We start from the raw sequence: 17,821 nt of genomic DNA, 5'->3' as shown, positions 1-17,821 counted from the left end.
TCTCCTAATCCTCTTCTGGATCATTCAAAATGCTCTCCAGAAATTTTAGACGGGCCTGCACATGTACTGGCTTCAGCAGTGGGACACGTCAGCAGGATTTGAATCCATGGCGCCGTAGTGTGTGATTGATGTAGCCTTTGTTACTTTGGTCCCAGCTCTCTGCAGGTCATTCATTAGGTCCCCCCAGTGTGGTTCTGGGGTTTTTGCTCATAGTTCTTGTGACCATTTTGACCTCAAGGGTGAGATCTTGAAGGGGAGCCCAAGATTGAAGTGGTCTTGTATGTCTTCTATTTCCTAATAATTGCTCCCATAGTTGATGTCTTCACACCAAGCTGCTTACCTATTGCAGATTCAGTCTTTCCAGCCTGATGCAGGTAGACAGTTTTTTTTCTGGTGTCTTTAGACAACTCTTTGGTCTTGGCCATAGTGGAGATTGGAGTGTGACTGTCTGGGGTTGTGGACAGGTGTCTTTTAATAGATAACAAGTTCAAACAGGTGCCATTGATACAGGTAATGAGTGACGGACAGAGTATCCTCTTACAGAAGAAGTTAAAGTCTGTGAAAGCCAGAAATCTTGTTTGTTTATAGGCAACCAAATACTTATTCTCCACCATAATTTACAAATAAAGTATTTACCTGTAAAAATCCGACAATGGGATTTTGCCTCTCGTGTAGTTGAGATACGCATACCTATGGTGAAAACTATAGGACTCTCATCTTTTTAAGTGGGAGAACTTGCACAATGGTGGCTGATTACATACTTTTTTGCCCCACTGTAAATAAACTGTTTCAGCTGATCTGAGGCCTTCTGGAAGTCTGTTCCAGATCTATGCAGCTACTCCGTGTTTGGTTTTGACTGTAGGAACTGACAAAAGACTGGACCAGATGAGCGGGAAGTCTGGCTGATACATGGGTCAGGTAGTCAACCACGTATTCTGTTGCTAAACCAGTTAAAGCTTTATAAACCAGCAACAGAACTTCCAAGTTCATCCTCTGGCAGACAGGCAGCTAGTGTAAAGACCTCAGAACTGGACTGATGTGGTCTATTTTTTTGTACCAAAGCAGCAGACACATTGTAGCTCTCGCTGACCTTCTCTGTACATCTTTATCACCATCCTCAAATCAAATGTTGCATCTGAAGAACTCTTTCTTGACATGAAACCATACTGCTCCTCACAAATGTTCACTTCTACTAGTGTAGTAGCAACTACCGTACTCTTTCCCGTAAAGTAATTGTATGGCTCATCAGCTTTATTCCTCTGTAGTTGCCACAACTCAGCACAATTCCCGTATTCTTAACAACAAATGTTTAAAAAAAACCTGTTCAAATGGCCCACAACAGCTTAGCAGTGCATTTTGTTCTGCTCCCTGTGATAAGATTATGATGTATTCAATACAAATCAGTTTTTACATAAACAACCGCTGTCAAAGATCAACAGTAATGGTTAAGGATTGAGACAGAATTACTTCTTTCTCTTGTCTCCTGCTTAGTAAAGTTGTTGTTCACCTTTTCTGCAAATGTCTTCAGGGGCCATCACAGTGAATTGCTTTCATTGATTCGTTGGTTTGGTATAGAGTTTTTCTGCCGGATTGCCTTCTTCAGACAATCCTGTATTTTTTATCCAGCTTGGGGACCAGCTTAGGGGGACCCAGACTTGGGCCCCCTTGTGACTACATAGGGAGTAGTAGATTTCTTAAAAAGTCAAACCTTGTAATGTCTATATAACAGGATGGATGTATTTTCAGTTTCGAGTTGAGGCTGCTTGGTGGTCATTTAAATCCTTCCTAAAACATAACCAAGAGTCCTGTCCATTCACAAGCAAGTCCAACAGGAAATGAGATTTTAGATGGATGACAATTCTGAGAACAACAATTTCTCACACAGCAAGACTGTGGATGCTGTAGTAAAAAATCTCAACAGAAATATTTTAAAATTTTGCACATTAGTTTGCAAGTACACATAAACATATCAGGATGAAAAAAAACACCTGATTCCTAACAAATTCATTTTTTTGATTTTTAATGAATAGCAACAGTACCTGCAGTTGTTTCAGAAAGAAATAATACTTTTGTGAAAAGCAATTTGTTCCCCCAAAAAAGGTAAATGAAAAACAGTTTAAAAAACAATAAAAACCAACATGTAAAGGGCATAGGAATGAAACTTTACTTCAGTATCCCTAAAAAACCCCAAGTTCTGTTCTCATGTGTTCTCACAGATTAAAGCCCAAAATGAAAGTTCCCCAAACTACTTAGGGATAAAGCTCCTTAATCTGCAGTGGATTATTTCCTGATTGCAGCGGTCACATTTTTTGTTGCAGAAATTCTAGTTCAGGATTCATTGCTGCTGCTTCTTTTACTTTTTAGGTCAGCTTGCAGAGCAAGTTTGAGCACCTCCAGGTCTGCCTCATAACATTCCTGTTCTGCTGGGAAAAACCGGTCAAAATGAAAACATAATGGTTTAAGTGTGGAACAAAGTTAAACTGTGTGTTGCATGACTTTTGTTTTATGTTAAACCCAAACTCCAGACTCCTAACCCTTGTGGTATCGTAGGCACTTTGACATTGGGAGTTGGGTCATCTAGACCCACTAGACAGTGCGCTGAACCTTTTTTCTTCAATGATTTGTGAACCTCACTGGTGTCCATGGATTACATGGATTCTAAGCACAAGGGTTAAAACCAGTCAAGCATGTTTGCAGAAAAAGGTTCCTGACTTTTCTTTTTTTTTTTTGCAGCCTATATTGCTCAAAAGTTTGAAAATATATCAACACAAAGTTTTGTTTAATTTACTCAAACAAAAAAAGTTGTATGCATTGTGCAGATAAATTTCTACATGCAGGAGTCGTGCTGTATGTTGACAGTTTTCAGACAAAAGGATTGTGAGGAAACTTTTGACTTATCCCAAGTCCCAATCATTCAATATTTAAAACTGATTTTATTTTTTATAAATGTGGTTCATTTGTGTTTTTGGTAAACCCAAAGGTCCACTTTGATTTTTCCTACCGGTAATTTAGTCACATATCTGAAAATTCACGACAGTTTTGTAGCTCTCATCCAGAAAACTCAACTTCTGTGGTTTAAAAAAATGATTTTTTAGTTGTCATTGGTCACAAAAATCGAAAAGTGCCAGTGCACTTGCTTAAGAGCACATAAAGTCTGAACTGCAGTTTGCTAGTCAGGAGAGCAACCCAGGTCAAAATGTTGTTTGTCGCCAGTAACCTTCAGGTTGTGGGGGGCCGAAGAAAGTTGCAAAAAGTTAAGTTACTTATTGGGGGGGGGGCTATTTTGCTTGGCTCAGAGTACATGAGGTGTGTAGTTTATGCAGCGATAGCAGCCAATGACAGACTGCAGCAAGTTTTTGTCTTTAGTGATAGCAGCTGACCATGTGGTGAAAGACAAGGAGAGCTTACAGACTCAGTTGTGGGGGTGGGGCAGTTAGAACTGCTACAGCCTATGGAGTCTATAGAGTAGTAATAGGCTGGGTGTCAACTTCTATTAGCTAACAGCCTTTGATGGAGCATTGCAGAGAATGAGTTAGGGGGAGGCACATGAGAGCCTCAAATAAAATAATTACAACAAAGATCTGTATGCAGTTTTTCAGATTTGAAACACGCCTGCTTGTGGTCACTTTTGAGTTAATTTTTTGTTAATCACAGAAAACAGTAGTAATTTTGTTTGTTTAAGGTGAGTGCAGACTAGGGCACAGATCTGAGGAACCCCAGTATTGAAAATAATATTGGAGGAGGTGTAGGTGCTCATCCTGACATGCTGTGGTCTGCCAGTGAGAAAATGTTTGATCCACATACAGGGAGAGCTTTCATATTGCAGTTTCTGCAGTTTGTCAATCAGACAGATGATAGAGTTAAATGCCAAGCTTAAGTCAACAGTTTGAGCCTTTTCAAAATGGCTGAGGACATATAGAAGGGCGATGGAGATGGCATCATCTTGGTCAAGCTGGAGGAAATTTTGGGGTCTTAGAAGCCACTGAGGCCACCTCTTTTAATTAATTTACTTGAGTTCAATTACTAAAGTGAAAGCTTGTCTGTTTCAGATCTTTTCACACAAAGGTAAGAATTACCAAATTGGCTTTGCTGAACCTATTTTTTACTATTTTTCTCCAGGCATTACTTATCTTATTTTTTAAATTCCTAACCAGGCTTTTTTTTTTTAAATCCCTCATTCTACATTTCTGAAAAGGCAATCTTGTGCATAAAAATATGGTTGACGTCACAGTTTTGGTAATTACATGTGTGAGTACATTTGAATCACATACCAAGGTGCCCTCTCCAACTTGATTTCTACAAAAGTGACAAGGCCCCTACAAGTATAAACTTATATAACGCTCTTTTAATAAAAAGAAATGCAGTTGTTAGTGTTTCTTGACACCAAAATAAAACTATTCAAAACTGTAAATACAAAGTTAGAACTGAAGAATGAATAGAAATATGAAGATTCTTAAATTAGGCCATGTTTTATTTTGGCAGTAAGGGGAAAAAAATTCCCACATATGGACCACATGAGGCTGACAAAAACACAACAGACAGAACAGTTCAAAGCAAAATTTGGCAAGGGGTCCGAAAAAACAACCAAATCAAATGGAGAGTGCTTCGACACTTTTTAACAAAGAGAACTGAAACATTTAGAGATAAACGCAAAACACAATTCTTAATATCTAGAGCTAGAACAATATGTTTTGTTTTAGTGCTCAGAACAGTCCAGAGGGAATGACTGAAACAAGCTGATTTTCACTCTCAGGTCACTGCTGCATTAAAACCTCACTACTCTGCTGAGAAAATGCTGCCGTGTGTACAGGAACAAGAAGAACATATGTGTTGGTTGGGGCATTAATGTGCACTTGAGATGAGCAACAGATGCTTTTACATAGACAACACGCTTTCAAAATGAAGCATTTGTTCCTTTCTCAACAAACAACCTCCATTCTGCATGTTCCAGTTCCAACTCAATAGAAAAAGAACCAGATGTGGTTAAAAGGGTGTGCCTGCAGCTGAAAGACTCAAAACAAACAGAAGATCAACAAGATTATGTGCAGTAAAAACCCTTACTCAAACAGCATGAGACTAATGAAAAAAATTAAATTTGAAACAGGCCAAGTATTGCTTAATAAATATACTATTTAGATCGCTTAATGTTGATATTTTTTTGTGTTTTCAAATAATGTAGAGTAGATTCAAATAATTTCACCACTTAGTTTAATACATTTTCAATTCCGTTTCTTTTAAAGCTTCGAAGAGTAAATTCTAAACAGTCCCTGCACTAGTTTGTCGATGAGCATAACATTCAGTGTAATACGTAACAAACATTCGACGGAAGCCCAGAAAGCTCAGTGCAAACAATAATAACAAAAGAAAAATATATTACTTCGAAATCGCCATTTTGAGGTGCCTTAATGGAGTGCTTTGAAAACAGGTGATTAAGGCTCATTTGCTGTTTCCACACCAGTAGATAAACTACTCAATTCCTTTAAATGGATTTCCTGAAGGTATCTGTAAAATTCCACTGCAATCAGTCTAAAAACGGTTTCCTGACGATGCCTCCGCAGATAGCCGTCTGGCTGTGTGATAAGCTACTCGCGGGAGTGAGCCTGTCACTTTAAATTGAGGCGGGGCTATGTGAAGTGGGCGTGGTTTATCTGAAAGCAAGGCTGTGTTTTCGTCCCAGCCCTCCAGTCTCAGGCGAAAGGAAGCACGTTCAGCTTCGTCAACATGTCACTCAAGAGCGTGGGTACAGCTTTGACACGTACGTTATGGTCTAGAGGAAACAGGACACCCCCGCTGTCCCGAAACCCGAAAGTAAACAGACTTTCCACCACATGTGGGGTGCTTGGAGGAACAAATCATGGCGATAAGTCCACACACCAAAGTTGCAAGTCGGATTCGGACAGGCCAAGTGGCGAGGCAGCGTCCCCCGGTGAGCATCCACACAAATGTGCATCTGGAGACAGCAAGAGACCCAAGGACTCCATGCGTGGTCCCGGTGTCACTGGCGTGAGGAGACGGTCCTTCACCTCCAATGCAGCTCCGATGGACCAGCGGTCCTATCTCTGGACGCGTTACAACGACTTGAAACGGCTGGTTTACGGTAAGAATACCTACCCCCCCCCCCTCCTTAGGCCCCCCTCCTTCCTTGGGCCCCCCTCATCAGAGCAAGTAGCAGTCCACGTCACCGGCCCATAAGGAGATCTTTATCTTTAGAACATTTTGTACGTGAGAGGGAACCCCCATCAACTTCCCTTTGTGCTGCCAGATAGCCCCGTTACTGCTGTCGATTCTGCACACCGTTTTTCGTAAAGATTGCAAACGCCAGCAGGAAAGACAGATAAATAAAGCACGACCAGAGCAGAGCACGCTCGGTTTGCATTCTGAGATCGATCCATCCAGACATTGTAAACACTGAGCGGGGTGCGCCTCACTTTGCAAAGCTGCAGCGGACGCGCGTGGGGAGATGGTTGGTGTTTATGGCTTCACATCCATGCCACGTCCACCCCGGCTGCTCCTACCGTCCGCACGCACGAGGGGGGCCTTAAAAGGCGCGCAATTGTCAGCGATCGTTTTTGTGTTCGTGCAACAATACGTGTTTTTCGCAGTTGTTTACCCTCAGACGCGGGCCATACTGCACGCTCTCCACTCAGGCTGCAGGGGAAGTTTGGAAAAACACTGACAGGGCGAGATGGCAACAACGGAGGCGACAACAACACATGCAACATTTCTGCCCCTGTATGTATGTGACACAAAGGACACGTTTAGATTTGATTTTAAAACTTTAATATAGGGACAAAAACAATGCAGCAAAGTCTCATTTAAATTGCACTTTTAAATTCTTGGTGATATAAAATAAACATCATTCTAATAAGAACCCCCCCCCTATCTATTATGAAGGTAAAGTTAATAAAAATAATAAAAACATTTGGTTAAAATTAACAACTTTAAAAGCTTGGCAGCTCCATTTGTTTCATTTCAAAGGTTCAACCTCCTTGTCCACTGTGTTCTCGTTGACTTAGAAACTTTTCTTTCAGGAACTCCCTCCTGCCTACAAATTCTGCACAGAGAGGCTTTTCCTGAAAGCTATAGCCACACATTCTGTCTGTTTAGAATCACCAATTTCACAGCTAGAATCTTTAAAGAAGTGACTTCATTAAAAACAAGAGGCGGAAAGGCTACAGGGGAACCTGCTAAAAGCCCTGCAGATGCATTTTCATTGCACAGCTGCAGCACTTGCTGACCTGTCTCAGGGTGAAAGGTCATGGCCTACTTTCTCCTGTAAGATCCACAGTGGCATAGCCTGCTGTCCGTTTTCCAGACAGATTATTTTCCATCTGCTCTTTGTAAATCATTAAATCTGTTTGCATTTGTTTTTCCTGTAAACACAAATGAATTATACTGGAAAAACTGCAAGACGAAACCAGAACTAAAGCCAAAACATACAATGGTCCATTTTCAGCAGCTATGTAGGTAGAGTGGTCATGTACAGAATGTTCTTTTTTGGTTGTCGTGGTTTAGTCAACGGTCTGTTAACATGTGAGAACCTCATGTTGCTCAACCTCCGGTTCACTTACCAGGCTCTCTGAAATGAAAACAGCAGCAGGGTTTTTCTTTTCTGCAGAAGTGGGAAAAAAAGATCAACCTGCACCGCTTTTCCCTTCCTTCAGAAAACAACCCTTATGTCAAAGTTGTTCATTTGTCCCTTCTACCATGCTTTGTCTTTTTTCATTGCCTGATCTGCCTGAGTCATGCTTTAAACGTGACTTTTGGTTCTCCTTCTGGATCAGACCTCATCCCTCCAGGGGCGTGTAAAAGCCTCAACTCCTCAGTCATCTATGCCAACAATGAAGTCGACCTGGCCGAAGTGGACATCTATGGCTTCGACTATGACTACACCTTGGCTCAGTACTCCAACGCACTCAACACACTCATCTACAGCACTGCAAGGGATTTCCTAGTTGAACATTTCAAGGTGTGTCTTACAAGCTGGATCAAGTACGGTGACTTTTCAGCTGCTTTTGAAGCTCTTCTCTCACTCGTTTTGTTCTCTCTGCTTCACAGTACCCTGAAGAAATCAAGAAATATGATTATCTTCCCAACTTTGCCGTCCGTGGTCTTCACTATGATATTCAAAAGGTACATGAGTTTATTACTGAAAGGGAATAAAAGCTCATTGAATGAGTTTAGACCATTTTTTAACAATCAGACTCATTGTTCTGTTTGCAGGGTCTTCTGATGAAAATTGATGCGTTTCATTACATCCAGCCAGGAACAGTGTATCGGTGAGAAAACTACTGAGAAAAACTTTTCGTTCTTTTGTATATTTTTAATAAAAATGTGTTATTTTTGTGCATTAAATCTAACTGGAAACTTTTTCTTAGTTCACTTTAAATTGACAGCTATAGCTCTTAAATTCAGATCGTTAATGGTAAAGCCCTCGGAAATTGTGTCATAAACCTATTAAGACTAGAGTTGTCTCCAAATAAAACATTAGATAATAGATATAAATAGAGTTGAATTCGTTTTTCCATTTGCTAATGTCAAAAACCAAATATGTTCCATACATAAGGGGTTTTTATGCTGCGTTTAGGGGCCTGACTCCACTGCCAGATGAAGAGGTCCTTGATCTTTATGGTGGGACCTTCCATGTTCCATTGCAGCAGGACAGTGGCTTCTATGGAAAGGCAAGGGGCACATTTTTCATCATCTTTTAAAATCCCATTTAAAGTGATTTGTCTTCTACTCTGTTCATTTTGACTCAGACATATGATCTGTAAGTGGCGCGGCCTGACTTTTATTCCAAATTTGGTTTCAGTGTTTCTTCTGTGTGGAATGTGCTTGCTTTGGCACAGACATGAGCGCAGCCCTCTCTAACACTGCTGCCTTAGCAAAATATTATAATCTCATCTGGTCACTTTCAAAACAAGGTCAGGGTGCAATCTGCTGCTGTTCTGATATAGTCCAGATAAAGACACGACTCTGCATAGGGATTTTAGTCGACTCTTGCACTCAAAAGACCCCATGAATATCAGCTGGATTGTCCCGGAAAAACTCACTTTGGGAACTCTGTGTCCAGAGGACTTTGTTTAGTTTTTTTCTGCACGTCAGACTCATTCAGTTGTGAGCTGCTTATGTTTCATGTTAGCCTCCCTGTTGCTTAAATGTTTCCAATTAAGAGCAATTTGGACTCTGGTGTTTTGAAGTTCAACTTCAGACCATTTTTCGCCAGCCTCAATCCAGTTGGGAATTATGTTTTTTGCTGTTTTTTTTATAATCCACCCACTCCTGAAAAAATGCATTTGGGGTTTTTTGGCCTTTGTCTTGGTTCTTTAAGTACAAGAAAAGCAAATGTCGTTTGTCTGTGAGTTAAAACACATAAACGTTCGTCTCCTCTCTGCACACAGGGGCCGAAGGTGAAGCAGTTCATGGACATTTTCTCCATTCCTGAGATGACTTTAATGGCTGTGGCCAATGACTTTTTCATCACCAATGACATCGAATATGATCCAGTGCATCTCTTCAAGGATGTTTCTGTGAGTGTAGCTTGAGTTATGTTCAGTTCTGGCTCTGCTGCCTGTAGCTCGCAGTCAGGAGGGCGCCGTGACCCGCGGTCTGCAGCTGCTTTCAGAGCAGCGGGTTCTCTTAAAGGGAGCAGAAAACAATGACTGAATTTCCTGTCTTGCCTGAACTTTGATTCACAGTGAACACCCACTGCTTCGACAATGTGGACATTCTTGCTAAAAAAATGGTGATTAGTTTGTGATGAAAACGGCATAATGTGAAATAGTAAAACTTTTGTTTAAAAAACAGGAGGCCATTGGCATGGTTCACATCAAAGGCTATATGTACAAGTGGATCATGCAAGATCTTGGTAAGAATATTTCTCTTTTTTAAAATGATTGAAGTGCAGAAAAAAAAACATCCAAGGAAACACTGTGAAACTCAGTTGTTTTCACTCTTAAGATAAATTCATCCTGAGAGGAGATGAGACAGATGCTGTTTTGCATAAACTGGCCAGTCATGGAAAGAAGCTTTTCCTCATCACCAACAGTCCGTTCAGTTTTGTGTAGGTATAAACAAAATGATGTGGCTGCAGTAGCTTTACCTTCTGACTCACAACAAGCTGCTGTGCTAAAAAAAAGTTTTTTTTTTTTTCTGTGAGCAGGGATAAAGGAATGACACACATGGTGGGGGAAAAGTGGCGAGACTTCTTCGATGTTGTCATTGTACAGGCAGACAAGCCTCACTTCTTTACCGACTGCATCAAGTAAGTTGACTTGTTTCTGTGGTAACTGAGTAATTCTAGATCCAGAGACCCATCTCAGCAACGCTTTTTTAAAAATGGTTACAGACCTTTCAGGCGCTTGGATGGTAATGGAGACCTGCGGTGGGAGAAGATAACCAGTTTGGAAAAAGGACAGATTTACAAGCAGGTGAGTCATTCTTACTAAAGCTGCTGTGTTAAGAGTTGCTTCAGGTTGGCAGTGGTTGTTTCTCACTCAAGATGAACTTTTATTGTTGCAAATTTATGGTATCTCACTTTTCACACTACAAAATATGTCCTGTGATTTGAAAATTTGGAAACATAATTCCATACTTTCCACCTATTTACAGACCCACTCTGATGACAATTGTGTTTTTGGCGTTTTTTGGATAATGGAGGATAAAGAAAATTAATCTTAAAATTGGATTTCTGATCATTTCTTCATTCAAGTTGTGAATCAGGAGCATTTTGAAAATGCAGTTGGAAAAAGCTTGTAGTTGTGACGTAGCTGCTACAATTGGTGGGCCACAAGCTCCGTGCTCCGCTCCATTCTGATGCCTCCACTTGTAGATGACTAAAGCTGTACGGCTGTATAGCTCCAATATTGCTCACCATTTTTGTTGCACCTGTAATATAGTTTGGGGGCGTGAGGGGCTGTAAGCTAGTGGGAGAACTTGCAAACAATTGGGTGATGGGAAGTGGGGGCAGGCTTACACCACACCAACATTCCCAGCCACAACCCAGAGGCCAATTTCTAATGAACTCCTGCTGCTTTGCAGAAACTGACATAAAAAATGACACAGGTTTTTAATTTAGGCTAAAAAAAAAACCGGCATCATTATAATTAAAAGACCACTGGGAACGCTTTTAAAATGGATCAAAAGATGATCGAAGTGGGACTTCAAGGGATTTTGTCTAAAATAGAGTACCAACTTTCTTTTATGATCCTCCCTGTGCTGTTTTTTTTCTCATTGCTTGCTCTTTAGCTCCCATATTACTTACCAATTTCCCTTCAAAGCTTTACTGGATATTTGCTCTGTCTGTGGCCCACTTCACATATTGTCCCAGTTCCAAGTATTTGCTTAGAACTATTGATGTCTGCAGATCAAACTTAAGATTTCATCCAAAACTCCAAATGACACAGACATTAGCTTTCAAAGCAGTTGTGGATGTAAGTTGATTAAGGGAATTTATGTGTTTTTGTGTTTCAGGGAAACTTGTTTGACTTTCTCAGGCTGACAGGCTGGAGGGGATCTAAGGTCCTTTACTTTGGAGACCATCTTTACAGTGACTTAGCTGTAAGTATGTAGAGAAGCAGGGGTGTCAAACTCATTTTCACAGAGAGCCACATCAGCATAGTGGTTGTCCTCAAAGGGGCCAGATATAACTTATATATGTAACTAAATGTAATGAAAAATGAATGTAACTACTCCTTAATGTTAAATTACTCTATTAATTTACTATGACTTTAGAAAGTGACAATTGGAGTTGCATAGAAAACATATGTTTGTTTGTTATTCCAGCAGAAATACTTCTAAATTTTGTCCACTTATTAAAACCCACATAACTCCATTTATGAAGGATCAAACTGTCCAAGTGAATAAAGAAAAATAACATAAAACTGAGCTGCAAAGACCATTTATCATACGTTTAATTTACAAAAAAAGTTTGCACACAGCCTTGCATCCAATGATGGTTTGATGACAACAATTTGTCTGCATACACACATAAGACCTGCAAACATTGAAGAATTACAGCAGCTACACATGAATAATATGTAATCAACTAAAAAGAATTTCATTTCATAAAAGCCTTTGTGTTCTTGTGGGCCACATAAAATGACATTGCGGGCCACATTTGGCCCCTTGAGTTTGACACATGTGTAGTAAAGGGTCACAGTCACAATTTGAGTGAACAGTTGTGGATTTGATTTTGTCGTCCTGCGTGTTGCGTGCCTGCTGGCTTCCGGACAGTATGCAGTAAAATATCTGTAATTTTTTAAAGATCTTGCTTGGGGTGTCCCTGCACAGTTACAGTTGCAGAATGTTGACAATTGTGTTGACCTTTGGGGAAAAGGTCATTTTAACAAACTTCCCATCAGGCACTCCTGCTATTAAAAGTCTGTTGTAGTTCATGCAAAGTGTACCAACAATCTCTATTTGATTTTAAGAGCTTTACATGATGAAATATAATAAAAGTAAGGTGTACATTTGGTTTAATGTCTAAAGAGCAACATCAAATGTACACCTTCTGTGTGTAGAAACAGTGTCCAGAACATTTAGGTATTTCTCTCTAGTGGAGCTGAATTGACAGCCAAGATTGCGATGACACAATGAATGATTTTACATTTGACCCCTAAAAAATCTTTTTCTATAAAAAAATTACAGTTCAAATGTAATGTTTTTGGGTTATGACTGCAATGCAAGCCCAAATATTAATGCCTCCACCACCTTGCCTCACAAGTGCTGTGTGATAATTTGTGCTAAATGTTTATTTTTCATCATTTAATGAGGTGGTGATGATCTGAGCTTTGTTGTTAGTCAGACTTTCTCTTAACCTCCCTGATAACATAATTAGGCAGCTTTAAAGAACTTGCGAAGTGAGGCATGTAGAGTCCGTTTATTTGTTCGTTTATTTGAATAGGGGGGACAGCGCATATTAATAAACATTTCTGTCAATATGCCAGAGTTAGCCAAAGGGCTATTTTTCATCTGCAGTCCCTGGGAAGATGTTAAAAATCACCCTGCAACACCTGCGGCCATCTTCTTCTTCAGTCTTGTTGCTGAACCCTCTCAGTCAGTCAGTCCAGCCAGTCAGTGATGTAACTCGTTTGGCTTTTGTTATGTTGGGTCCAATTTTAAAATTGACTTCAAAGAAATGACTAAGGTGAATATTTACCACTTGTGAATAATTTTATTTAAAATCAAATTGATTGTTGAACAGAATCGTTCATCTAAAATAGCTGTTTTTGTTGTACTTTTTTTTATAAATTAGCACCTTAATCCCCTGTTTAAAAAAAGCTTTATTGTGAAAAATCTGTGTTCAGTTTGTGTTTTTCATAGACATATTAACCGTGTTTTGCAATTTCTCATATAAATTGGATTATGTTTACACTTTTGGCTGCCATTGCTGCAAAGTGACCCAAACTCTTTTTGTGTGCATTTGTTGCAGGACCTCATGTTGCGCCACGGCTGGCGTACAGCTGCCATCGTCCCTGAGCTGGAGCACGAAACCAAAGTTGTGAGTGCTCACAGGTATGCTGTGAACCTCACCTGGCTGCAGGCTTTAACTGGTCTCATGGAGCGCCTCCAGGTGAGAAGAAGATCTGTTTTTATTGTTGGAGTTGTGGCTTTGCTGAAACACTGTCCTTAAGCGCCGTTATGTTTTTGAACTCCTTTTGAGTCCACATAAAGATGCATTCTGGGGGCACATAACTTGTGCATTAAGAAGAGGACTATCCAATAAGTAAATTTTGCAGAAGCATTTCATTAAAGTGTCAGTTTTCAAAATTAACCTTTCTTTAGATCTCTTGCGTTCACATAGATACATGTTGTTTACCTCTTTTTCAAGAAAATACATGTGATCTGCTGCAGGCGGAGAAGTGAAGCCGTGTAAAGAATTCTATATGTCCTCCATAGGGCTATGCCACATTCAGAGGCAGAGTCACACTACACTCATTTATGAGTCTCCTCATGTGAGTGACCTCTGTGACCTGACCAAACAGAAGGAAAAAAAAAAGTCACAAACCTAACAACTGTTCAACAACAGCTGCTGCTGATTTCAGAGTGGTAATGTGCATTTAAAGAAGCAGCTTTAAATACATTTAAAACAGATAAAACAAACAAAAAAACTTGTTCATGTTTCTATTTTAGGATTAAGTGATTGAGAAATAATTGCTTCCTGTATGACGTCTTCCTACGTTTGTTTGCCATAAGATCTAAACACAAACCAAGTTTTCCTCCAATATTTCAGATCCACCGGGATGCCGAGTCCAGAGAAGTTTTTGTGGAGTGGCAGAAGGAAAGAGAAGAACTGAGGTAAATCTAGCCAACCCGTGGTTGCACTCAGTGAACCTGGTGAACCTAGATGGTCTGTTTTATGTTCCTCATTGACTCACAACACTGGGAGAAGCAGAGCCTGATTTTCTTGCTATACGTCTACTTCTCTGTGTATGAAAAGAACGCAAAGTGCCCTAAAAATGTATTCAAATAAAAATAGTTTTTTTTTTTATTATGCCACTTAGAAGTAGAAAACATAGAAAGAAGTAAAATTGGAAGGAAAAAAAATAACTATGCAAGTACTGAAAGAGTATAATGTCAAATATCATATAAAAAATGCTCAATTTTTTTTTTGGGTGTTTTAAATATATATATTTTTTTTACCTCAGGGTGATGACCAAGAACCTGTTCAACCCTCAGTTCGGCAGCATCTTCAGAACATTACACAACCCCACCTATTTTTCTAGGCGTCTAAATCGTTTCTCAGACATCTACATGGCCTCTCTGAGCTGCCTTCTGAATTATGACCTGTCGTACACCTTCTACCCGCGGCGCACCCCTCTTCAGCACGAAGCTCCCCTGTGGATGGATCAGCTCTGCACCGGCTGCATGAAGACACCTCACCTGGAGGACATGGCTAACATCCGATGAGAGCTGTGCTCTCCAAACAGACTGGCAAGACTTCTAGGTTTTCGTTCTGGCAGACACTTGAGGGAAATAGTTCCATTTAACAGGGTTTCTTAGTCTACAGGAAGGCGCTGCAAAACCCATCCACAGGTTACATATCACTTCCAGTCAAAGGGAAGGATTCCTCACTGGAGACCACTGGGGGGCGCTTTAGAGCTATGGTAGGTGATAAACAGAAGGCATGTCAATATTTTGACACAAAACTGACAGACATTTGTTTCCAGTTGAAGCAATTTGTGGAAATGTTGGAAAATCTGAGCTACAGTCGCACAATTTAAACAAAAACAAACTTTTTTTGTACTAACGTGTTTATTATCGTACCCTTTTTATGTAATAAAAGGCGCAGTTATACAAGTTACCTAGAATGAGTTCTACTTGTAAGTGAAACTAACCTCTGATGAATCTAATACAAAGTTAAATGTAAATCTTGATCTGTATGTTTTACGATTTGGGTTGATTTTTCATTGGCCATTTGGTTGCTAGGCAGAGTATCATCCATTCATATCTAATGTAGTCTGAATCAAGAATTCATTACTTGCAGCTGTCGGCGAAAGACAACAGCAAAGGTACCGTACTCTGCTTTTCTAAAATTTAGGTTAAAAATAAAAATAAGAATCTGTGCCTCTTTTAGTTTGATGAATCTTTAGGAATGTTCATCTGGATTAAGGCAGACATAAAATCTGCAGAGGTTTTTTTGTTCCCATTTTGTTATTCTGTCTGTCCAGGAATGTACTTGCTGTTACTTATTAACAATAATGTAAGGCGAAGTAAGCTTGTGCTGTGCCCCTTTTATGATAATTGTAAATAAAAACAATTAAACTCAGCTGGTTGATTTTATTTTATTATTATTTCTCCATTTTCCTCCCTAAATTATCAATGTCAGAGGCAACATTTTAACCATAAGAACCCAGACTTATTTTTTCTAAAAAGGAAAATTATGTGGGATACACCATAGACCAAGTTGACAACAGAGCACATTTCTGATGCTTTTTTTCTTTTACTCTTTTGTTACTATGAGTTCGTATGGGTTGAAAAATTACTGTATACTTTATGGTTTAAATGCTGTCACAATGTCCCATATTTATGTATTTATCTTCTATTGGATTGGAAGCTTTCTCAGCATTTAATTTCTATAAAAAGCTCTTTCTTGTGTTTTAGATAAAATAATGTTGGAATCTTTATTTATGTTATAAACTAATCTTGTAGATCTTTTTCATTCAATACGGCAAGCTGTGATAGACTTGGCTGATGCACACATCAATATAAAGTAAAACAAACTAAGAAAAAATATATACAAAAATGATGAAATAGTTACAAAAAAGTAAACAAAAGGAAACATTTGAATCCAAAAGATAAATAAATAATAAAATAAAAAATAAATTGAGACCATACAAACAACAATGTTTGACCAAGTGGCTGTCCGATTAAAAACCAGTTTAAAAACCTTAACCTTTGGTAGCTGTTCTGTTGTGGGGTTGCACTTGGTGCCAGTTTTGGCTCCACCACCAAATTTGTAATGATAAACGATTAAAAAGTATGTATAAAACATTTCAGATTTGTTAAAGAATTGAAGGTAATGTGATTAACTTCCAATACATTCTCTAAATTGGTTTAATTAAGGTGTAATCAGAATGCTCTCGTGTTTATGTTTGAGCTTTGTTTCAGTCTAAACTGTTGATGACACACACGGAGTAAAACATCTGTTTTAAGCTTATGTTAAGCAGGATAGCATGTTTCTATTCGTGGTCATCTCTCGTGTCCTTCCTTACTCCATCCTCCCTGAGCATGCGTGTCTTTTGACCCACCAGCATGAGTAATAGACTGCCTCCTCCTGCATATCTGTGCCTCTTGAGGCTGCCTGCCAGTTGGCATGCAGCATTCATGCATTTTTTTGGATGAAACACTTTCTTCACTTTGTTTTTTTTGCCTAAAACCATACAGAATATGAATCTAGAGGCCTCCATGATTTCAAGTTCTTGTTTGTTTACAGGTCATGAAAGCTTTGTTGTTTGGTATGAGTGTCAAAAACAGCTGACACACCATATATTAACAAAAAGAATACATGTAAATGTAAATTGTATGCCACTTTAATCCAGACATTTAACATTTTAAAAGGTAACATGTCATAAAGTGATGGGATTTTTTTCAAGGCTCTATTTTGTTTAGGAAAACCTCAAGAGATCTTGTGCATCCTTTTTCCTGCAGGCTTTTTTTTTGTCTTTTAGCGTATTTCATGGTTTCGTGCTTTCAGTTCGCACCTGAGCATCACAGAATTCTTCTTTCATGTCAGCTAGCCCCTTCCACACAACACCGTTTTTAGCAACGAGCATAAAGCTTCCCATCATGGAGCAATGAATGACCGTAAATGATTGCATTTCATAAACGCTGTTACTCTTCGGCATTGTAGATTTGATTCATCAGACACAGAAATCTCTTCTGGAAAGTCCCTGAAGAAATTTGTGTGCAGATTACTTTTGCCAGTGAGCTTTGCTCCCACCTTTCGCCTCCAGTCTTTTATCCTTCATTGCCTCCACCCTCTTACATCATCCCTTCATTTTAAGGTTGTACCCTTCCAGTTAGCTCCTTCCATTCTCAGCCTACCACAGCAGCTGAGTAGGGCTGCGTGATCTGTTTTTGCGTGCTCAGACGGCCTCTCCTGGCGCACAGCAGGCTTTTCTATTATTAAATGTAACAGGATCTGTCCCTTCACAGCATAGGAGCTCAGCAGAAGAAGACTTTTCCTTTTGCACATGATATTCTGTCTGCAAAACAGAGAGATGCCCCAGAGAGAGAGAGAAACACACACACAAGATATTCTTCAAAAGCAACTTAAAACCTAAAGCGTGTTTTTGGGTCCAGGAGGGAAACATTCCTG

The 17,821-nt window shown here is 39.5% G+C and overlaps 1 protein-coding gene across 1 annotated transcript; it reads left to right on the top strand.

Annotated features, from left to right (window-relative positions):
• Positions 1–5,674: 5,674 nt before the first annotated feature.
• Positions 5,675–15,769, top strand: nt5dc2 (5'-nucleotidase domain containing 2). Its single transcript, XM_004070844.4, has 14 exons — positions 5,675–6,097; positions 7,785–7,969; positions 8,059–8,133; positions 8,224–8,279; positions 8,588–8,681; positions 9,402–9,530; positions 9,808–9,868; positions 9,961–10,063; positions 10,163–10,264; positions 10,349–10,430; positions 11,473–11,559; positions 13,433–13,573; positions 14,234–14,298; positions 14,649–15,769. The coding sequence occupies exons 1-14, from the start codon at positions 5,722–5,724 to the stop codon at positions 14,908–14,910; spliced, it is 1,818 nt and encodes a 605-aa protein (XP_004070892.1). The 5' UTR covers positions 5,675–5,721; the 3' UTR covers positions 14,911–15,769.
• The last annotated feature ends 2,052 nt before the right edge of the window (positions 15,770–17,821 follow it).

This window comes from Oryzias latipes, chromosome 7 (genome assembly GCF_002234675.1).
Source record: "Oryzias latipes chromosome 7, ASM223467v1".
NCBI classification, from domain to species: Eukaryota; Metazoa; Chordata; class Actinopteri; order Beloniformes; family Adrianichthyidae; genus Oryzias; species Oryzias latipes.
This window is presented reverse-complemented; position numbering and strand designations above follow the sequence as displayed.